Consider the following 25,425-nt stretch of genomic DNA (forward strand, 5'->3'; position numbering starts at 1 on the left):
CATGGGTGGACGCTCGTCGACTGGCAATGAGTAATCGAATCGTTATCCGCTTTGTAACCGCGCGCCTGATTCAAGTTTCACGAGTTATACGCGTTCTGTACTTTCGAAAGTGATTGGTCGGAAAACTTTAAATTCTAAAAGTATCAAACATTATTTGTTTAAAACTTACGAATAATTGTAAAAGTTGGTTACCGAGCATATAGCGTAGAGGAGAACGTGACAAATTTCGAATATATACCGCAGGTCATAAATGTTAGAATATTGTATTTATCGGTAAATTTGATTTTATTTAGAGTATAAAACACGCACGATACGATATAACGGAATAATAGATTTGTAATGAAATAATTAGAAGATAGAAGCACGCAATTTACGCTAAATAACGTTACGCGAACAAATGATAAAACTATAGATATACACGCGTACGATAAAGTCAGAAATTATTATAGGAATTACAAGTCGCGTGTTTAATTGAAAGACGAAGGTGCGAGGGCGAGCTGGTCTCGAAGAATCGCGGAGAAAGAAATTCAGCTGAAGAATTCTGGCCCTCGGAAAGTGTAATCTTCTTTCCGACGTAAGAGTCTCTTAAAACCGAGTTGAACGTGATTTTGTCCACGACAAAGTGCGCCATAGGAACATTTTCCGGTGGATGGCTTCTAAAAGTCAACAGGGCTTCGAACGGAAGGTAAAAAGTTTTTCCAGAAAGGTTCACGAGAAGTCTAAGATCGGCAAAGGTTTCCAAAATGCTTGCTACGGATCTGGAAGTCGAAAAAGGTTTCTCGAGCTCGAGCAAACGAACAAAGGGTCCGAGCTCGAGATTTAGACGGAGGGAAAAAGAGGGACGAGGAGAAAGAGAAAGGAAAAGAGGCGAAGTGAAATCCGTTGGCCGCCTGTTTACACGCTTTTGCGTGCGATATTGGGATAGAAATCTCGCGTTTGTCCTTCTTATTCGCCAACTTCCTGATGAAAGCGTCGTGTCTCGGTCACATACATTTGCGACTTGTATTTCCAATCGAATTACATCGACTCTCGCGAAACCCATGACAGTCGATTATTTATCCAAACACGACACGATCAAATTCGTTTATCCGCATACCGATCGTTCGTTCGATCGGGTTTCTATTTCCTCCGACTAATCCCTGGGAGATTGTAAACATCGCGGCATCGGTTCGAATTATTTAGTGCAAACGGTGTGCCGTCGACCAACTCATAGATCAATCGATTGAAAATGTACGCGCTGAGTTTCTATTGCGCAACGTTCGCCGAAATAAAGTTTACACAAATTTATCGAATAAACAGTTGTAGGTATTAGGTTGTCCGATAAGTTTCTTTCGTTTCATAAGGTGATAATAGACGAACAATAATTTCTTTTTTATATTATTTTATTGAATTAGGTATGATCTATTTCGTTCTATTTCTAGTATTATGTTCGTGCATAATTCAATAAACTAATATAAAACAGAAAACATTGTGCGTCTATTATTTCTTTATAAAACGAAAGAAACTTTTCGGACAACCTAATACAATTTGATAGGTAGGTAGGTTGTAAGCATCGTAAGTTAACGAAGAATGTCTTAAGGCATTAGGATACTCCGTCTTTACAGTTGCATATGTTCTTTCGTTAGAAATGTTTTCTTCTCGATAATCTTGCCGCAGCATTTAGTTGCAAGCTTATTATCTTTTTATGTTCTTCCGATCGAATGACAAACATTGAACGATTAAAACGTATAATAGCAGGAAGAACTAGTTGCGTTAACGGCAATGCATATTGAATATTGAATGATCGAAACGAAAGTACAAATATTAACACGTGTTGTGTAATATACTTGGTATTACATAAGACAGAAGCGGTATAGAAGTTGATAAAAGAATAGTTTAAGGTGCTTGAGAAGATCAATATTGAAAATATATTTCTTGTAAATACAAATACAGGGTGGTTGGTAACTGGTGGTGCAAGCGGAAAGGGGGTGATTCTACGCGAAAAAAGAAGTCGAAAATATAGAATAAAAATTTGTCGTTTGAGGCTTTGTTTTCAAGAAAATCAACTTTGAATTTTCGCTCGGTACGCGTGCACTTTATCGCGTTTCGTTATAACGGATCTCGCTGTAGATCGTTGTCCCGATTGACGTTATTTTTTTAATTTTTAAAATTTTTAAATTTTTAAAATTTTGAATTTTTGAATTTTTAAATTTTTAAACTTTTAAATTTTGAAATTTTGAAATTTTGAAATTTTGAAATTTTGAAATTTTGAAATTTTGAAATTTTGAAATTTTGAAATTTTGAAATTTTGAAATTTTGAAATTTTTAAACTTTTAAATTTTTAAATTTTTAAATTTTTAAATTTTTAAATTTTTAAATTTTTATTCTATATTTTCGACTTCTTTTTTCGCGTAGAATCACTCTCTTTCCGCCTGTACCACTAGTTACCAACCACTCTGTATACTTCCTACGTACACTTTGTATTGTCAATAAATTAATAATAAATTAGAGTTAAGTGTTCCTACGAATAATCGTACCGTTATCGTACAACATGATAAAGAAAATAAATAATTTTCCTTTTAATTACGGAGAAACGCATGAGAAAATTAAAGGATATTCGTACGAGTAGTTTGAAAAGCAGTTTAGTATAAAGTGTTTGAGTTTGTAAAAGAGTTAAACAGATTCTAATGAAACATCGCGCGCGCAAAATGTCAAACAAAATAACGCTGTTCGGCTGAATAAATTTCTTCGAAGCGATAATCAAATAAGCGTGGGGCGAAGCGATAGAGGGCATTGTCGTTGGGATATTTCGAAATAAATTGAAGCAGACGGTGAACGGTATACTGGAATAACAGAAAATAGCTATTAACTGGGACAGAGGAATGGTGAACGCGCATTGGAGCGCATTATGCGCGTCGATGGACAATTATTAATTCCTGCCAAATGTCGAAGAAACGACGGAACGATATGATAGGTCTAACAGCTGACAGGTGATGAACAGATATCTGCTCTATTCGAAATTTCATCGCTATTTTGCGCGATCTGACTGCCCCTGGCGTGTGCGTACGCGTGCACGGTTGTACGTAATTCGACCGACCTAGCGATATTGCACCGTAGCTTCGTAAATGGCCGCCACAGTTATGGGGATATATCTTCTATGAAATTATTTACTTGGTGCATTTCGAGGAACGCGTTCTACGCAGGGATAAATAAATAGAGGGATATGAAACGGTAACGTAGTATAAAAATAGCGAAGAAATATTACCAGAAACGGAATATTATACGTTTTGAGAGCAACGTGCGCGATCGGACGGTTTGGGAAAATATGCGTCGTATTCTTTCTGCTCGCGTACTCTCTGATAAACGTAAATTTCATTTTGTTGGACACAAAATGCCTTTGAAATTTACGATATTAATTTTCATAATCGTGAGAGATGTAAATTAAAAATAACTCTTTGATGTCATATAAAGTTTCATTAAACGTTGAGGTAGATATTTGGAGAAATATTCTCGTGGATACATATTATCTGAAAAGAGAAGAAAATGAGGTGAAAAATAATGAGATGAAACAAGAAGATTAAACGGTATGAGAATAATAACATGTTATAGCAAAAGATTGAAATTACATAGTTTGCAGATTCTATTCCAAACTACGTTCTAAAAGCGTACTAATTTTATCTCGTATACGACACGTAAGGACTCCAATGGTCGTAAATTCTGAAAATTATAACTTTACGAAATATCATATTTCTTACGAGCTTGCGTTCTTAATCGCGTGATACGCGATCGAATGCATCAACGAAATAGGACAATGGAAATACATTTAGTTCGTGCGTCGATCGAGATGAAGGTTCGTAGCGATAACGGATAATTAGTTTCGCATTTATTTGAGCAAAATACATGTTCGATATGTTAATTTCAGGCTGCATTATGCAACATATTGTCTCACATATAATAAACAGTGAAATGTCATTTTATAAATATGCAATTTCCACGATGCTCTGGCGTATATGTGATTAATGTGACACGATAACGCAATAAATACCAGCGTTCTGTTAGATGACAGCGAATATCTTCCACGTGTTTATCAAGTTAGCTATTCTAAAGATGCTGACAACCGGTTAGATTAATCGCCAAATATTAACATACAACAATTTGCTCTTAAACACGAATTTATCGATGATTCGATTAAAATTTCCTCGATGCACGAATAAACACAGCAAAACGTAATGTATGAATGAAATATTGGCGTTTTGTTTAATCCAGTTTAATATAGAAGAGATCGATTCATGAATATTTTTGTTAATACAGGAAATACGCACGTTTGATTAACGATCGTCTTTCTGATATCGGAGTTTGTCCATAATATAAAGAATCGTACAATTATTATTAATTCCGCTATGTAGTTATGTTTACGACACGACGTTAAATTTAATTTGGAAAAGAATTAATTCGCTTGTACAAGCAAAGAACCCTTTTCAATTCGGAAAAATGCCTGTGATGTTAAACCTCAATTTACAAAAATCCGTATGTTTTCAAATGTTACGAAATTATTATCTGTACACGTAAAAGAGCGATATTGTGTGCGTATCATTTTCTGTATTTCCTGTATCTTGTTTCCTAAAGGAAGAATTCCTTGTATAGCTTCTTCACTGTCCCGGGAATTGAACCAATAGCGAGTAATGATTAGTATGCAAGCGTATTAAAATCGGAAATCCATAGGTACTATGCGAGGACTATGTGCACTGCTACGTGTACTTATGTACATTGTTAAAGAATAATCGACTCGAGTACGGAGGTACTTCGAAGCGTCTGTTCGATGATGAGTGTTCCTTCAAATAAAACCATCGATCGAGTTTTAATTAATTCGTACGCTGATTTCATTGCTAGACGAGTGTCTGAATTTACAATCACGTTACCAGCTATCCGATAGGATATTAATTGCGTTAAATTAGAAATCTAACAATGCCAACTTTAAGTAGAATGTAGTTAAAGTATCAAGTTGTCGATGCGAAACTTCGATGCGATATACGAGAACCGTACACGCATAATACGATCGGTAACATCGATTACGAAAGTTTACCGAGGAGTTTGCCAAGCTTTATCGGAAAAATGTAAACTACTAAGTACAAATTAATGTACATTCGCTTTAAAAATCGATCAACGCGAAATTCAACTACTATTAATTCGTAAAGATATTTTATCAAAATTATTCGATCGTAAATTGTTCAAGCCGCGAGCAGTAAATCTTTCGTCTAATTATTCTCTCGCGAAGAATAAGAATTTCTTTTTTTTAATTTCATCCTTCGATATTACGAAAAGAATTTTATGAATTTGAAATACAGCGTGCTTTTGCTCGAAACTGGAAAATATAAATTGAATTTATATCAACCGAGTTGAAAGCGTAGGATACTTCCAATCATTCCCAAAAGTAGAAGAGAAACGGTCTTTGAAAGTTCGTGCTTCTTCCGCGTGTTTCATCGCGACTTTTACCCGCTTCGCAAACACGCCTACATATCTGTTAATTTCCGAGCCGCCGCGGGCCAAAGGAAACTTTCAAGCGATGGAGAACGAAATACTGCAAACACTTTTGACACAGTTCCTTTGCACGGTCCCGAGAAACGAATTTGCAATCCGCCATGAATTTCTACCGTTCTCTTATTCTTTGCGTACAATACTATTGCCTTCGTCTGGTTGAAATTATATTTCCGCGACTTCCAACGATGAAATCAAATTTGACGTAGTAATGGAATCGGAAGGAAGACAACGTTCGTTTGATACGCCACGAAATTCTAATTTAATAATTACACGGAACAAACTTTAAAAAGATCAGGAGAAATTTTGTTGGGTTATTTGATACACGATGCTTCTTTTTTTTTTTTTTTTGACAATTCACAAACAGTAATACAAAAAAGGAAGGATGATCGATATATTAAATTTGGTCTCTAAATGAAGAAAACATTATATTATCTAAGAAAGATAATTATCTGATGTCTGAATTAACGTAAGGAAACTAAAAGATATGTTTATTTAAATTTTAGATCAAAATCGATATGTAGGTACATCGTTGTTTAAAATTCTGTCTACACTTAACGCAGAAGCTCGCAAGTTGGTGCAAACACGAAAGAGAAAGACTATGTAAAACTAAATAAAATATACAATAATATAATTCGTATAATTACATTATATTATACAATCCATATAATCCTCATATATACTTACACGTATAAGAAAGCAAACTAACAACATTTCTTTCATCGCACACATGTTTTTGCCTATCTACCTTTCGTTGTTTCACTTGTATACAAAAGAATTCAACAGTTTTAATATTATACAAGCCATAATCCTGCTAAACTCTATAAATTGGGTTGCATCGTGCACGAACCTGACGCAACGTAATCTTATGTCCGATCGACGAATCCGCGAATACTATCACAAAGCGTGTTTCAGGCCGTGTTACTGGACATTAACAAACACCGGTGTAATTAAAGGATTTGCCATGGAACGGGCACGTTAAGCTGGAAAGAGAAATCGCTGCACGATGGTTTACGAGTGGGAAACAGGCCGCGAACATTTAATTGGATGAACGTCGAATCTATCCCGATTGAAAGACAGGGGACAAAGGAAAGGGGAAGCGTGGACCGGTTGACGAGCAACAAATAAAACTTATCAACAAGTCGGCCCCGGCTGTCGTTGCATCGTCGATGCAATCGACGACCCGTGACCATTCGATTGGATGGCTCACTCGATTGCATATTGCATCGCACGAATATCGAAATCCCTTGCGCTCAATTAAAAGCACGACAAGGCTCTCGGCTGAAATATCGAACACACGAACTTTAAATCGTTCGGCAGAAGTTGAGGGTGAGGGGTGGTCGTAGAGAAACGTTTTCGTTAATAGAAAAATAAAACGAGGAAAAATAGAGTAAAGGTCCAATATGTCACGTTTGCATACGTGTCAATCCGTCGTAGAATTCATGTTTCCGTTCTGTTTCTGTACACCGGTCATTCGATCGAGCTTCAGCTTTTCGGTACACGAAGGAAAGCAGATTTTGTTGAAAATTTTGCTTTCGAAAGTTCCACGGTCCCGATCTGGCGAATTTGGCTCGTTAAAAATTTTCGACGGTCCTCGCTATTTTAGCGAAACTGAGAGACGCGAGAGAATTTTAAAAGCAAAATTTAGAAACTTCTAATATGTTATTAACATGTAACTTAATATATATGTAATTATACTGTAACCGTAACCGTACACATGTTGATAATTAGACCGCGAATTTTTATGCAAATTCATATTTTCGAGAATATAATTTAAAAAGTAGGCCCTGGTAAAACATTGTTTTATTTAACGAGTGTTATAGAAAGCAGGATATTTTGGATATTTTTACATATTACGTGAATTTTCTGCATTTCTGCAGTTTTATAATATCAATGTATTGCAAACTTTTTTAAGTGCATAAAAATTCGCAGCGTATTAATAATTTATATTTCCTCTTTTTGTCCTGATTTTAAATCGTTCCAACTCTGACATTCTCCATATATATTCATCCCCCTTATTAATTTGGCAAACATCTGGAATTTTTGTCTTCAAAATAAAAAATAAAAACGTGAAGATTAGCGATGAGGAAACACGCGATTTGAACAAGCTCCATATATTTTCAATAACATTAAAATCGAACCAATTGGCCGAATATGAAATCGAGATATTTTTCCGTAAAATTTAGTTCGGTGTTATAATGTGATAATGTCTAGTAAATTAATTGCTGTACACACGAACATACGTGTCGAAGGTGGTATTTAAAGGAAGAAAAAATTTGATGAAACGATATCACAAATTATGTTTTGTTATATCGTTTTTCTCGTTAAGAGAAATTTTTCTAATATTTATAAAATTTTATATTGTTCGATGTAAGAATTGCTATACGAAGGAATGGTAAGGGAGTAAAATTTCAAGTTCTGCGAGATTCAAGGCACGATGCGAATTTCGACGTAAGACTTAGCACCATGTCGCAAACTTTCTCGAGAGTCTGAAATTTGAAAGACAAAGAGAAAGTTTCAATTCTCATTTTTCCATGATGAAGTGCACCGTTTGTCCCGTCAGCAACTACAAAGGAACTTTATGAAAATTGAATGCGAATCGTGGCAACCAGCGACTACGAAATGCTGCCGGAATTCGTTGCACGAAATTTCGTACAACTACTATGATGAAAATGCAAAATAAACTAAACGTGTAGAATTGAAAGATACGGTAAATAGTGTCGGTTCGTTAGAACACGCAATTAAAACTCTGTAAAATTTGTTAATTCAGTTTATAAACGACATAAATTATACAATTTTGCTTCTATCCTACGTAAAGTGTGAAATGGCATTTTAAACGTTTCTGCAAATTACAATTTACCACTTGGAAATGGAATGCAAATTAAGGGGTCAGTCGATTAACTTCACGGTGTGTCACATTATAGTATTACATATAAACATGATCTGCACGTGTTCTATTATTATTATTATTGTTGTTATTACTGTTTACTCTGGTACTGTATGTAGTCATGTGCAATATACACTTTATTATTATTATTATTATTATTATTATTACGATTCCGCTATCGCAATTAATTTATAATACAATAGTACAAAATTAGTATTAAAAAATACGGCAGACGCATTGTTGGAAACATACATTCCATTCAAAATTAATAGAACGGAAGAAAAGAATTTAATAATGAAAACACAACGGTACAATCTTCTTAGCTTCATCGTCTGTGCACGAAATAAATTTATTAAAAAATATACGATAAAAATGACAAAAATGAAGAGATTTATTATTCGCTACAACAATTTTCTTGATAATAAAAACCAAGAAAGAAGTGGTTACGTTTCTACGTTCCTCGTTTTCGTGAATTTTCGACCATGTTCTTCGATTTCCTATATATCTCGAGAAATTCGAGAAATTCTTGAAGTAGAATTTCAATCTCAATGCAGGCCGACGCGAGCTGTGTTAGAAAATCCAAACTACTCAAGGAATACACGTTACGGCGCGAAGAACAGGCGGTATTTGCGATGGACGAAAGCATTCTCGCGCCGGGTTGAGAGATGCGAGAGATCTGAAGCGTGCAGCCAGCAAGGCAGACGTGTTCTACCGTCGAACGATTCGACACGATCAGAACGGATCCGAACAGAGACGTGTGGCATTGTGACGTCAATGCACGCTCCTCTACACCCTTGTCGTCGCATTACACACGGCAGGTGAGTAATTTCGAGACGGTGGACAGCTCGGATGACCTCGCTTCCTTCTTGCGAAGCGTCGCCGAAATTCCGCGCTAACCGAAAGCAAGAGATTCCAGATCTTTCATTTTGGAATTTTTAGCGATAGCTGGTGATCGAATATAAGAAATTTGTATACGTAGAATTCGTTACAGACGATTAACAGATAAGAGAGTTTAGATAATATTTGCCTTCTATACGAAAACTTCTTTTTCTCTTTTATATCCGATAAAATACGTGGATGCAGGCACCAAGAGCAGGAAAAATAAGAAGCAGCACAAAATATATTTGATTGTTAAATAACGATTTTCACATCGTTACTTTTAAAATGTCTTTCGAGCTACGAAAGCATTGTTAATATAAAAAGACTTTAAAAGTGATATATCGAAAGGATACATCACTCGTAAGAAGAACGAGACGAAAACCCACACAGTGTTACTTAGAGTTAGAGACACACGGAACAAACATCCGAACATTTTAGTACCTCGCAAAACCATACTATATCACGTGCGATAGTGATCAATCTTTTCCATTTGCAAATAGAGAAATTTCCGTTCCATTTCCAATTTGCAACATTATTTTACAAATCCAAATAGACAAGCTAACTGTATAACAGAATAATTCCATTGAGGAACAGAGCAAACGAATATAGATGACCGGCCAACGAACAATTTCGAATCGTTTCAAACGGAAACGATCAGTCAGGCCAGTGATCAGAAAGCGTTATTCGGCTGCTGATAACAGACCTGCTCGAATATCCAGATATTAATAGTAGCAATGTCTGCGTCGTTGGATAGGTATCGCCCGTTATCTTCGATTGTCCGATTAGCCGTCGTTTTATTTGATTATCCGTGCTGCATAGCTACACACGGGTTCGCTCGATAATCCGTTCATCCTTGTATTTTACGTGTAATAACAGGAATGGCTGGCTAAATAACGGTATAACCGGATTAAACGTGGTAATTGCAGAAGAGTAATCACGTAGCCATGCACAGGCTTCAAACTTGGCGTCAATGCGTAAATGAATCCGCGATAACTTCAAGTAACGTGGCAAGCATGGCATTTACCGACACGAACTCGTAAGCGAACTATAGGCGGTGAATATGAATCTCATCGCTATTGTTTCTAAGCTGATATACGATATGTAGTCGTTAGACTGTAATTTTTTTATTAAATTTCATATTTGAACGCAGGTAAGAAAATGGAAACCCGATAGAAATGTGCTTCGTGTACTAAGTAAAAATTATAACGAGCATTCTGCTTTGGTTACTTTGTACTATATCTCTGCATGGCGTTCTATGAATTTTTAAACGCATAATGTGCATAAATGTGTGACAATCCGTAGTCTAATAATTATAATAATAATTACGCGAATAACGTAAATAACGATGTGAAATCAATTTCGCTATAACGTGACAGTTGAACCGATCGAAAACTTGGCGAAAAGCGAAGAAAGATACTGCCGATTACGAACAATGATATATACATGGCAAGTAAATAAAAAGAGTCGAAGACTAGTTTCTTTCGGAGTTTCTTACATTTACTGATTCGCGAATGGACCCTTAGTAATTAGAAGAAACAGTTAGTAATTAGTCGCTACGAGGCTAACTTTCTGTCCGAAATTCCACGTCCTCGCGCAACTCCACTTTCTTCTCGTCCCAGTGCTAATGTGATTATCCCCCCTCAACTATGTGCTGCAACGTAGGAAAGTAACGTATTCTAAAACCTACAGTCTTAATTCCCTTTTCTAACACGTGTTCTGTAAACCGCTAGCGCTACAATTATCGACTTGTATTGTACACCTAAATATACTCTACATAGTTGACGATAATTAAATTAACAATAACGCAAATCGGTAGATATACGTAATTGATTTTATATCCGAATAAAAATCGGCGTTAATTTTACCAAAAGTTGCCGCGTATTTTCAATGATCGGGGAAGCACAAAAAACGTCGTTGTTTTTCAATTCATCCAACGGGAAATCCTTAAATAAATTTACCGATCTATTAAATTAAAATACTGATCGAACATCGAGACATAGTAGACATATTCTCGTCTGTAATTCCCTTTCACCGAAGACCATTACAAAAGCTTATCCGAAGATCATAAAATACTCGAGTGATAAAATATCAAGACACGAAATGATCCGAAAAATGGAATATGAGCAGGGCTCAAGGATTTACCGGCGAAGAGATCGAATCTGGTCCTGCTCCTCTCACTGTCCTCGAAACCCTCAAGGTCGTCCTCGTAATCCTCGTAATCCTCCACGCGTTCCCTCCTCTCTTTCTCGCTGACATTCTTCGGCAACGCATTGCTGGTAGTCCTTTGAGCGTGTCTCATTCTGGCCTGGTTATTGCTACTGAAGAGGACAGCTGGCGGCGGCGGCGTCGACAGCTGCGACCCCTGAAGACGCCTCTGAAGATATCTGGCCAAGATCGCCTGTACCGCGTCTGTCTCCGCGCCGCCTGCAAGACAGAAATCATGTTGCTCTCGTAATCAGGCCAATTAGCTTGCGTTTGTGTGTGAGTTTTTTTTTGTTTCTTTTTTTATTTCGTTTTGTTTTTTTTAAATTCATTTATTTCATTTTTATTCCGCTTCGTTCTCTTTCGATACATTTTTATATTGTACGCCGACGTTCTCAGCCACCAGAGAGATATACACCGAAGGCAATTGTCGCAAACGCTTCTCCTACATTCTCTGACTTGAGTCCGTTATCTCAGCATCTAAGATACGGATCTGTTAGGTTATTTTGTCGACGAGTCCACTGACAAAACTCATCGTCCCTTCCTTTTCTTCCTTTTCCCTTTGTCCTTCTTTCCTTTCTTACAGCGTCACGCCACAGTTACGCTCCTACTTCGTCGAACTTAATTTTAAAGACACTTCAAGGTGCATTCGATACATTCCAACGAAGTATTTTTCGTTTGAACTAAAACTCGATATATCCGTCCTAACGTGGAACGAAACTTTATGTACACCGTGTACGAAGTTCGTGTATGTAGTTTCGTGAAACTGTACGTACTTTTGTATTATCCTTTCGTGCTTCATGCATTCCTATCCATCCGTTATCGTTGCATAGTGGCATTCTAAAAAAGTGCAATTTTACCGAATGACAAGTGACGACTTATGAAAGCAATAATATACGTTATATCATCTTTTGTTCCAATATCTACGTGTTCCTTCTTTATTTCTCTCTTTTTCTCTCTCTCTCTCTTTCTCTTTACCGCTTTCTCACCTATTCCGATACGTCTCATCTCTTTTTCTCTCTTGCTGCTCTTCTGCCTTAATTTCAAATACGTCGTGAAACGCCGTGCATCTAAAGTTTCTCGTACATTCGTATGCATGAAACTTTTCGTACGACTCGCTAAGAGCTCCTAAGAGGGCCACGGAACCGGAGTAATACACTGCTCCGCGTCTCCGTCTTCCTTTCTTCTATTCCGGGTTTTTGACCAGCTGTGGGAAACATTCTGTGAAAATGTCGTCACTTAGGGAACGTTTTCCCCCGTTCGTCGCTACGCTGATCTATTTCACTTCCTTTCGCGGTGTCTTTAACATATTTCTCCTTATCCTTTGGTATAATCCGCGTGAAAATTGTTCGTTATTGTCGTGCGACGTTGGAGGATGTACAGTGGTAACGCGGGATGATCGTGACTAGTTCTATCGCGTTAGATTTCCTTTAGTAAAATTGTAATGGAGCAAGTATCGTGGTTTATCAGTTTCCCGTTTTCTTATTTCTGAATTTGTAAGGGTTGCAAATATCGAATTTATTGACGTCGAAGCAGTATCAACTCGATGTTCGTCGTTGCGTGATCATCTTTCTGCTGCAGTATCGCTGTCGTTCAGCTTGAAACAGTAATGCACTTTCTTGCGAATGGAAACGAATAGAAGCTTACAGAAGTCTCGATATTCACGTAAGAAGCTTGCGCAGGTAGCAACCACTTCGATGGTAAGGGAAGAGAATGTTGTTTGGTAGAAAATAAAGCTGTTTAAAAATATCCGTAGTTGTCTATGCTGGCGTTTTAAGGCATCGAGAAACGATGTCTGATTTAATATCTTGACAGATCCATTTGTCATTTTTAATGCAGTATTTTTGACGTTGACCTAGTGGCACCCATTGTAAAGCTAATTGTACTCGATGTAGCTTCGTTATGATAATTACACGATTTCTATTTATAGGATCTGAATAATTTATCAGATCTATCGAAGGAAAGCATAATTTCTATCGTAGGAGGCACTTCAAATCGTGTATTCAAAATACATGTCAATCATGAACAATTACAAAGATACCCGTAACTTATATAAGCACACTTTATTTAATCCCATCGCTTACACAGCATCCCAAAATCTCCGCGTTCAAATACGAAATTATGATACAACTTTCACCAAATTCCCCGTACAGATTATCGTCGAAATCCAGTAGTTTATGATTCGACCTCGATTCCAATTGCAATCGTATATTCGATTTTTTCGGTCAACGGAGTAACTTCATTTTCATAGGAGAGAAGATCATTTCGAATTACTTCGTAAGTATACATGTTAACATTAAGTAGGAACTTTCCAATAAAAGTGTCGTAATTTTTCTTAGTTTCAATTCTTGTCCGCTGATCACTCTTCTAAGAGATCACCTTCAAATTTTTCATTAATCCGTGTTTTCATAATCGGCTATTACGTTATGTACGGCGTAATTCGATTACGTAATATTCCTGGATTCTTTTTACGACAGCGTATACTATAACTAGACCGTACGTTGTTATACATTTACGAGATATTTAGAAATATAAAAATTTGTCAAACGTACGTCTAAAGTCAGTGAAATATCCCATATAGAATATTCCTTGTAACATTTAATACCTGGAACAAATATCAGCTTGGATTCCATCTCTCTAATTCTCTTCGCAAAAAATACAAATCTGCATCGGTATCCGCGTTTCAATCGTAATCTTTGATACGCCAAACAAATCTGTGTTTGAATTACATTCGCAAAGCTAAATTGCACGGACATGCGTAAATTCGCGTAAACATTCGCAGTCTACTAATTGCAGCCGTCATGAACGTAGATCTTGCGAAGCCTAATAGCAGTGAGATCGACCGGCAACGGAGCATAAAATCGTCCGACACTTTATTTATAGAGGATCACGAGGATGAACGTGACACGAAGCGGTAACTTACGACACGTTCCAGAGAGAGATTGGTCGAAACGTAACTGACTAACCGAGAATCAGGATCACGTGATTAAAGCATCGACGTTATGCCGAGTGTGTAACTGCGTTTGCTCGTAAAGGTAAATGATATGCAACGGAGCCACTCGACCTGGCAGGACACTCCATTAGAGAGTCCTCGCAACGTGGGCATGCGTTTGACGTTCAACGGCGTCCTCGAATCGTCAACGTCACGTATACGTGCGATGCGTACGAATTAAAGGGTGCACCGGATACTCGATACACCACTCGTGGATAGGAAGTGGTGAAAAACCAATGCTCGATACCGCTGGGCACCGTTTCATTCAGATAATACTCGTCGACGAGAAAGAAACGAGGACGTTTGATCGATGAACGTGATACGATGCGATCCCGATTCGCCTTTAATCCCTTGATAGATACATTATCTTTATCTGCAGATGAAATATCGCGATTGAAACGGTTATTATGGACAGAGTTCGTTCAACTTTCTCACATTTTCATGTTGAGTGGTTTAAAGAAACGTTCGATTTTTGAATGAATTTTGCATGGATTTCGTCGAGTTTATCAATGGAAATAACGTCGTTACAGGTATTTAGTTTTTCATACGATCCTGATCGATTTCGATAATATTTGGAAATTATAGGCGATTCGTGGCAATTTAGGGAACTTTGTGAATTTCATATCTATAAATTATAGGGAACTTAGGTCAAGTAATAATTAATCAAGAACACACGATACTCGATATCGTCGTTGGTATCTAACGTGTTGATCTAGAAACCTAAAGTTTTATGCAACTAGTAAATTATTAATGACGGACTATTGGATAATGGATCGATAGAATAGGTACCCGTTTTCTTACTATTACGATCAGGTTCAATGAAATTCAGGAAACTTGTGTTAAATTGCGGAAAACTTAAACCGACGATAAAAATATCGGTAGAAATTCCAATGATTTCCAAGGAGCTGAATCAATAGTTTATTCAATTCTACTTTGTTGTTCAATGTATTAACGTAACGTAAAACATAATATTTACCATACGACATCTACTATCTAGAAATTATTAAATACCAGAAGCTATTCATTTTCGAAAAGGAAATTCAAAAGATACGAAACTTTACGAGTCCGCGTTCTTTGTGTCGAGTTCCGGTAACACAATGCCGTTCTCATTACGTTTCGTGGCCTCGAACTTCGTGACATTGAGTCTTTAAACATGTAGTTGACAGTTGTCGGTAATGGATCGGGTTTGTCACGACCCGATCGTATCTGCCGTAAAATCACCGTGACACGACATATTAAATTCCACGATGCCATACATATTAACATCGAGCACATTTGCAATTCTAGAGGCTGGGTCGTTTAATATCTCAGGCGAAATATCGTTTGCATAAAATTGTATCTTCCAATTTATTGAACGTGTTCGAAATTCGTCTTCCTTGATGCACCGCGACCGGTTTAATTCCCACGCATTTGAATATTCGCGTTCATATTCGTCGGCGAAAAATATTTGCACCGAAAATGCATTTAGAACGGTTCCGGGAAATTAATTCCAAACTACGCCACGGTCCAGCCATGTTTCAAATTACAAATGCTATACTTACTCCACTTTTACATTGTTCCCGACTGTGCCGCTCTCCCGGAAGTCACGCGCGCACGATGAAAGGGATGAAAAAAAAAAAAAAAGAAAAAAAATACCAAACGATCAAAAAGTTGGAAACGAACAAACTTCGCGTAGGTATATCTAAACCGGAACATTGCGGGATAAAGCAAAAAACAATCGCAAATCGCTCGGTCGCCACCGCAAAATTCGCATCTTTCGGTAACCTAAATCTCTCGTGGAAAGAAAATTACTTGAATTTCATTAGGAAAGAAATTAACGTAACAAAAAGAAAAAAATTGCAAAGATGCGCGAGTGAGGACGTGCCAGGATAACATGCAGAAATTCTCGTTTTCGTGATCGTGTTACCTGCATAATTCTGCTACTATGCGAATGTCAAGTATCCTGGGATACGAGAGCTCGATATTACCACTAATCTGCATCTGTTCGCTCGCTGTCCTCGCGTGGAACGTTTTGCTCGTGGTGTCGAGCGTCCGGAGGTTGTTATCGATCTACGAGGTGAACAAGTCGAGAAGAAGGTGGAAGAAATCGACGTCGGATCATCTGGTACCGAGAAGCGTCTCGTGGCGCGGAGGAAATCAATTATTGACCAGGTCTCCCGCCGAGAACCAGCGTAATTACGTCGATTTTGTCGCGCAAGCCCGTTCGTACGCGTGGCTACCTCGTAATTGAATTTAATTGATTGTATCGCGCCGATTGCGCTCCCGACCGCCCGTTATTTTCCGATGAATTTTCGTACGCGGAATCCGTTACTTCCGCGACCATGGTAAAAAGTAATTAAATCGCGGCCCGTCAAATCGAATAATCACGAAAAGGTTGATCGATTCGATTCAATTTCCAAGTTGACGCTGACTTTCGTTCTACGTGCGACGAATATTGCGTACGGTCGATGAGTAATCGCTTTGTCGGCCAATCCGATAGGCGTTGCTGACTTCCAGATTGTTGCGTACTTGTCTTCTCACTCGGTGGTTTTTTATCATACGAGGAAATACTCGCGTATTTCTATCGACGTATAGAGACTTGTTAGTATTCATAAGGATGGATTAGACGATCGTTGAATGATGTAAGAGAATTGTTGAATTTGTTATCGATTAATTTAAATAGCTAATTCCGATAAGAACCATATGTTCGAATATATCTATTTTGTCATTAATTTAACAGCTCGTTAATCTCTCAAAGAATAAATTCGATGATTTTTATACTGTATCATACGTACAAACGAATACTCTTGTTGTCTCCTCTTATTATTTTGAAAGACAGTTAATTTCGATAAGAATCGACTAATTACCTCGAAGATCTGCTTTCAGCGTGCATAGGCGTCCGGAGTTCGAACCTTGCACGGTCAAACGTCTACTCGGGGAGATCTTTCAAGATATTCGTGCATCTTTCAGGAAGAATTTGAAAAGTCATTTGGAAAAGCGAAAGAAGCGTCGTTATGATTCAATCTCGATAGAAATCACCGGGCAGAATATTAGAAACGACATGGACGTTTATTTAGATAAAACCTCGAACGACGACGTCACTCTGGAAACGAATTTCGATGCAGCAGCCGATAAATTAAAAAACGTGGAACCGTCGACGAGCGAGGGAAAGAATTCACAGTACGATGCAACGTTCCAAGAAAGCCGCGCAACATCCTCGTCGAAATTTATAGATTGGTCCGAGGGCAAACTCGCCGATTACGCTATGATGAAAAACGTTGCCATGGTTCCAGGAGTGGAAAGATATGCAGAGGACGCGTTTGCTCGTGAAAACGAGAATACGTGCCCGAACAACAACGAGGTTCGTTCGTCGTATAAATTCGAGGCGCATTTAGAAATTGGAAGGGACGGCGGACATTCGCAGCAACGTTTGGCAAATTTCGAGATGAGAAATGAAAAACCTTCGGAGGCGACGGTGAGTCGTTTCCTGGCGGAGAAGTTTCTCGTTTCGATCTTGCAAGAGGACGTCGTGTTCGCGAAAAATTCGCAACAACTTCCGAACGAAAAGGTAGTTGATTTCGAGATGGATGCATCGGAAGAAACTGCTCGTGCATCGAAAGGATCCGTGGAGGTGGAACAAAAGGAAAATGAAAATCTTGCAAAGGTAGCTGATACGTTCGAGGAATTTTCGTTCTGCGAGGCAGCGGATAAGGATGACGATGCGCGTACGCGGAAGGACGATTATTTCGACGAACAGTTTGGAATAGACCCAAAAAGCGAGGCAAATTGTATGGAAGAAAAATCTGCGTTTCATTGGAGCAAGAGTGCGATATCTCGAAGCAAAGATGGAGAGGAAGACGTTGGATCGTCTCCAAAGAAGAATTGGACGAGGAACGACAGAAGAACGGAATCTACGATTTTCTTTAGCCGATCGTAAGTCAATTAGAACGAGAATACTCGATGTGTTTTTACGATCGTACGATACTCGTCGTAGATACTCGCGACTGAAATTTCAATCGAAACGACACGATTGAAATTTTAACTACAGTTCCATCCTTTCCACGGTTTCAACCGAAATTGTCGCGAACGCGATGTCATCGCTCTGTCCTCGTATATTATTTAACGCTTTCTAATCCGTCGGATTGATTTGGATCGGCTAGTAACTCAGTAATCCCGTGTTTTCTCGTAAGGGAAAAGCAAATTGCAGAAATGTCATCGACCCGTGGCATTAAATTTCTAAACACACTACGCTTTCGTTCGTTCCTTATACCGTATAATTACACACATCATAAAACGATGCACACGTGAAAGTTGTTGGAAAAAATACTCGACAGACGCGCCACCAGTTCCGGCAAAGAGGAGGAGGAATTGAACGTTATCGTTCGACGTATGATCGTCATGGAATTGAAGAGGCATCGAAAGAGAGAACAGGCGATGTTGAAGAAGTCTCATTCCGATACGGAGAACGTGCTCGCAAGAAAAAGGTGCAACAACGAAAACAGGTATGTTCGATGTTTGTTTCTTTCGTTTCTTCGAATCGTTGCTCGGTAGACACACGCAATTGTTTCAGAACAGGTCTGTTCGGCGTCAAAGGCCAAACGTTTTTCCGAGATTTGCTGGAGCTGGAGGAAAGCCTGCGGAATAGTATCGACAACGCGTCAGACAGCCAATCCACCATAATCGACGAAAGGATCGCGAAACGTCAAGATCGCGCGGAACAAGATGGAAATCGTTCAAAGAACGACGTACAGAACGACGTGACGTTGCTGGATCGTGTACGCGACTCGATAAATTCGATGGCAACCAGCACCTGCAAGATCCACTCGAATATTCAGCTGGAAAGAAAAGTCAATGCACCTTGCCTGAAGGACGCCGTGGCGGAACGATCGATCGGGCCTCGAAAGTACGTTGTTCGACGAATTATTTAACGGCCCGTTGGAATTTGCCAACCAGCGTCACGCCCAGGGAGCCTTAAATTACGCCCGGAAACGTATTCAGGCGCGAGTTTGATGTCGCGCGCGGAACATAGGGAAAACATCGTCGATTCGCAACGCTGCTTTCATTATTCAGAGGCTTCTGACACGCCTGCAGACAGTCGACGCTCTGACAAAATTTCTATGCTTTATGCCGGCTCTTTCGCGTTAACGCGATTCTCTTTGTCCTTTAAAAATTTCATTCCGGCCAAATCGCAGATTTTCTATTCGGGCAACCGCGCGTAAGGCAACGATTATTCGATTCGCGTATTCTTCGAAATGGAAAATCGAGTTTAAATTAGACGATTTTAGACTAAATTAGACGGTTACAACTGGTTGCGAATGTTTCGGAAAAATTGTGTATCTAGTGGATCTGTAATTTTCTAACGTTGGAACTCGAATAAGCGTCGCTTTGGTTTATAATTAGACTGCGAATGTTTATACATTTCTAGGAGATTTAAATTTCAACAGATCGTCGAGAGTAAAGAGCGTTTCCAGCGAATATTTGTACATACTTCTTTTCCATTCGAGAGATCTTTATCAGCTTCTACGTTTCATTTTCATTGTACGTATAACATTTTTCTGATCGTATGAAAATTCTACCAAACGACAAAGAATTTATCTTGAATTTAAATGCTATAACAAATGCAATGGTATTGAAATACTTTCCGCGGGCACTATATGTGTATAAACATCTACAGTTTGATTATAATTCTCAACGTATTGTTTAACGCTTTGCTCAAACCTTTTCTAAGAACGCCATTTATGTTGTCTAGAATGTTGACGACCGATCAGCAGGACCAGGTGAGCAAATCAACGCAGACAGAATACGTCTACGTAATACGAGCAGTGAGAAGTTGTCCCGTTCGAAGGAGACGACTTCCACTGCACTTGCAGCTACATCGGCTGGTATCGAGTCGCGATGCAGTTTGTTCTAAAACAGCTTACGCGAGTTTGGATTTGTCGACATACATCTTTCGAAAAGCTTCGGATAATCTCATTTACGAAAAGGGTAAAGCTAGTCGCAGTCCTAGCTACATTCCTAGGCCAGAAAGACATCGATGGAAATATGTGACGCCAAGCAAAGTCATCAAATGAAATAATAATAACGAAATCGAAATTAATTAAAGTACGCTGACAATATATAGCACCATGTAACATTTAATTTTTGCAAAATATTATATTGTATTTGTGCTTCTTTTTCTCCACAATATTCCCTAGTTCATTCGCATTGTTGATAACTTTTTAGTCCATCCGATTGATCTTATTTTAATAATTCTAAACAAATTTAATAACATGGATCACCGATGACTACCGCGACACTCAACGCGTTAACATTTTACCGATACCGCTAGCGATTCAACAGCATACGCACGTCCCACTGGCATCTCAGGCGCAGATTCTCCTTGGCGCCGGCTCTGTTTCTGTTCAGACTCTCCAATACCATTCTTTTTGTTCATTGCGGACGGTACGTTTTTCAAATTGGTATCAAACTCTGGAAGCTTACAAAGCAGCGCAGCTGACGCAACTGAGCAAGGTACCTTAGTACTAAATAACAAATTACTGCTCGAATAATGAGAAAGATCGTCGGCGACAAAAAGCCGATTAATAGACTATCGATCGGTAAAGTGTTAAATAGTACAATCTCCTATCTATACGCTAGTGTTGGATGTTAAAATTATACTTATCGTCAATTGTACATCGTAAGAGAGATATCGCGTTGAGAAATATTCGTCGGTGAAACAAAATGACCAATGTCCAGAATACCCTTAACGAATATGATACGAACGACGTTCGAACTTTCATTTAATCCGAAGCTTTCCAAGCTTGGCGACAGCAAGGGTCACCTGCGTTCTGGCCGGAAATCAAACGAGCCGCAACGAACACTTCCTGTTCTCCACGGATCTAAATTTACAGGCTCTCGACACGGTCACAGCCTGAAGTCCGTGGCACTCTAATTAGAAACTGGGCGTCGTTGTCGTTTGGCCACGCGTCGACAGGAGTCGCGACCTTTTAATTACCAACTCCATTTACTCGTGAAAGTCCAATCGATCTCACCTTCCAATACGAACCATCTCTGTGCTCTATTCGTTCGTTTTTCTTTCCTCGCAACGTACAAACATGTCAGAAACTTTTACGTCAGGATACAAAGTGCTGCTCGGCCAAGTCATTGAATCACTTACATGTGTGTTTGTTTTCCAAGTTGCGAAGTAAGCGCCGTTGTATTTAATATAGTCCCTTGTGCCAGAAGTATTTTTTCAAGGCAACGCGATCATAGAACCGAAGAGTACCTAAACTCTTTAGTCCTGAAATTCTAAACGATCGTATTCTCTTACGCAGTTTGAAGGCTCGTACAGATACGTCTAAAGTTTGTGCAACGAGTCAAGATACCAGCCATTATAATATACAGCTTATGATAATAATAGTAATATACAGTTTATAATAAACAGCTATAAACAAACATTCGCGTGCTGAAAGCACACGCGAGAGGCAGCAGACCTAACCATTGGCCGATCACCAAACGCTAGTCTCCAAAGTTTCTCGGTCTCCAAAATTCGTAGTAAGAACGTAGTAAGTACGATATTTAAGAACTACGACAACGTCCCTGTGTTATTCAAATACCGTCACGTGCATATGTTTATAGCTGGACTCGTTGAACGGATTATAGTAATTTAGTCGAATGACGCGTAGCCACTTAGCATTAAGCGATTTGCCTGGTACATAGAAAGCGTTGGTTACACGTATAGCGTTAAGTAACATATAATGTTGAGTTACAAATTTAATTTGTTAGTAGCAAATGGCAAATTACTAAATTACACACCGGCTCGCTAAATCAATGGATACATCAGTACGAGCTTTAAGTATCGACCATAAATCTTCCTGAAGTTAAATAACGGCAGACTAACGGAACTAAAACTAAAATACGCCGTTGCTAGGAAACAAGAGGCACACATAGCGTGCACGTAGAAACGGGGAACGGTTCTTTCAGAAACGACAAGCTTTTTGGGATAAACTCCGAAGACATCGAGCGAACGACAGTCGATCGAAGTTTGGTTGACGAGCTTCCGACTGTTTTCACCGCAAAAATGTGAGACGACCCGCGCAAGATTCATACCGTGCGAGCAAATACGGCCAGGCTTCACGGCAAACTTACGGTACACGCAGCCTGTCGTACGTGACGAGCGGCTTGAGTAATTGTAAACAGAAGACGCTAAAGGCAGCAAGAAAGTTGCGCGATACTTGCCTCGGGCACCTCTCAGCTATTAGTTTGTATAGTCAACTGATAAACGTCTTGGAAGAAATTGATCCAAGAACAAACTCATCGGTATCTCGTAGAGAAATCGTATTCGATTCGGTAAATTGTGAATAACTAGCGGATGTCGCTCTTGTGGTTGTACGATAGAGAGTTTGTCGTCGTTTCGGACAACTAGACGTAGCTCTTTGGCGGATGAACGTTACCTGGAAGCTGACTATCTACGATGATTAGATTTTTAAGAAAGAAGAGTTAGGAAAGCAGTCTTGTTGAAACGAACGACGATGGCAGTTTTGATTCGTGTATATGTGCACGCGTGAGGTTACCTTGCGTAGTTAATTTTACTTGGACAAAGTATATCGTTGGTATTTTATATCTTCGATAACGCTATGACGATGATCTTTCGTTAAAAGGTCAAATTTCTGGCAAAAGTTGTAATAAAATGAAGAATATATTTCTAAAATGGAATACGAATAATGTTGAAGCAACGGACGAATCTTTAATCGAACAATCGCTAGAAGATACGGTGTAATGTTGCACAATGTGTTGGTAATTCTGTTATTTAAGGTTTTGTTAAATTTACTTAATAACGGAAAAATGCACTGCACCGTAGTTTGCAGCAAAATATTATGTAATTAAGACCCCAATTCGTTTCTGCACGGTCCAGGCTCGTTAGTGTTTTCGACACGTAAGAAATCGGGAAACAGCTCGCCGAATTTTTGCAGTCACGCTCGATCTGTTGTGCAACTTCTTTTCGTTGAACGGAAGATAAACGAATGAAACGGATGACATCGCGAAACAAGCAAACACTATCTCTTTTTCGCGGAATAATTGCTCAGCAAGAAATTGGACGCGTCTCGTTTGACGCTGCTTTCGTACGAAACTTTTTATTTCAACGATAATGGCTTGGAATTCCCGTTGCGTCTACACGCTCGTTATTACGCGTTTGAAGATCGGTGTCGAGAGTTTAACAACGCCAGTTCAGAGAAATGTGATATGAAGATGTTATAAGTGGAACGACGACGAGTCACTGACCACTCGAGTATTTATCAACTTTCTCCTAATTGCGAACTTCATTTTTCCAGGTATCGTCGCGTATAACGGAACTTCTAATCGACAAATGTCGAAAGTCCACAGTGTTCCTTTTCTCCGAACGAAAAATTGACGAAATAAATCGAATCGAATGAAACAAGTATAAGTTACGAAAATGGATTTCTTCTCGTATCGCTTTTTCTGTTGAATCACTGTTGAATCGCGTTTTAAGTTATTCGAAATAACAAGGAAATATAATATGTAATATGTAATGTAATGTAACATATTATAATATATAACGTAATATAATATGTAAATAATAAAATCGATAATCGTGTCGTCAATTGCGACGTTACTAGCGACGGAAGCGGTTATACCAAATATCGATTAAATCTGATATATAAACAAGAAATTCTTTTCTTTTCTTATTCTTTCGTCGGGCATACTTAGGACGATGGAATCAAGCATATTTCGTACCCACGCGCTCTTCGCTTAAATCAATTTAATCCTACGGTTCAATTAGTTTCTTCGTAAATCCTACTTCATAGTCGCCGTTCGATGTTATCGACACTTCAAGGCCCATTTCCATAAATTACCAGTCTGAATTATGGTGGCGAACGAAAAAGGTCGCCTCATCGAACTCCGATCTCGGAGATGTAACGTTAGCCTGTAACGCAACGATCGTTCCATTAATGTCCCGCTGTTAGAAACCAGTCTCGTCTAGCCATATTCAAGGTATGCGAGTACAGTGTCTGAAAAGAGTACTCGCGCAGAAATGTACACGGTGTAAGTTTACGTCTGGTCCTGCGCTATAAACATATTATATTTAATCTAATTAATTTAACGTAACAGCTGCCTCTTATCGATAAGCTTTATTACGCGTTTATTTTAGGAAGCAGATTTCGTATGCATCGTCTATACGATGCAGATACTATCGCCGTAGTATAATTAAGTTTAATTAATATCTACGATAGCTATAGTTAACTTGATCATTCAAAATTTCAATAGTTTAATAACCAGACATTTGTGAAAATGTTTGGTGAGGTATAGATTTATGGTGAAATTAAGAGGAGGTGGAATATAAAGATTGTACGCAGGGGAGTTTCAAGGCAAGCATCGGATCTTTTCTGCTTGAACCCTGAAATCAACAGAAATAAAGGTGGGTACTCGTTTCTCTTCGCTATCTTTTTTCCCTCCGTTCCTTGTTTTCCTTGATTTTCCTTCCTTTCCATTCTCTCTCATTTCTTTCTCAATTCCTCTTTACCTTGTCTTACTTTTCCTCCCTTTCTTTCTTCCTTCTTCTGTTTCCGCACATTTTTCTCCCTTACATTTTGCTTCCGATAAAACAAGATGAATCGTAGATAGAGCGCAAGATTTAAAAATTTTGCACAGCTTCGCAACCTAGTCTTATGCATACGAACGAAGAAACAGACTCGTGGTTCTTCCCTGCTTTAATAAAATTGCAAAGCGTGAATTTCGAATCTGCGCAAAATTTCTCTCGCGCTCTGAGTAATGTCAAGGGATTAAACGGGAAATTCGCTAAAACAGACACGTTTCGAGGTGTTAGTATTTCAGCAGAACGCAATCAGTTGTAATTACAAACGTAAATTCATATACATATTATCGTCCGCGACGATCGATAGTGTTTCCAATGCGCATCATTGAGTCGATACACAATGCATCGTACTATGTCCATGATCGGGCTATTTTCACC

General features: G+C 38.6%; 1 protein-coding gene across 1 annotated transcript in view; it reads right to left on the reverse strand.

Annotated features, from left to right (window-relative positions):
* Positions 1 to 25,425, reverse strand: part of LOC117242137 — a 163,774-nt gene that overhangs the window by 61,636 nt on the left and 76,713 nt on the right. Inside the window, exon 3 of the mRNA XM_033508563.1 lies at positions 11,423 to 11,704. Coding sequence (XP_033364454.1) covers positions 11,423 to 11,704 — 282 coding nt within the window. The remainder of the gene's footprint in view (positions 1 to 11,422; positions 11,705 to 25,425) is intronic.

This window comes from Bombus vosnesenskii, unplaced genomic scaffold (assembly GCF_011952255.1).
Source record: "Bombus vosnesenskii isolate JDL3184/JDL3185 unplaced genomic scaffold, Bvos_JDL3184-5_v1.1 scf7180000016263, whole genome shotgun sequence".
Classification (NCBI taxonomy): Eukaryota; Metazoa; Arthropoda; class Insecta; order Hymenoptera; family Apidae; genus Bombus; species Bombus vosnesenskii.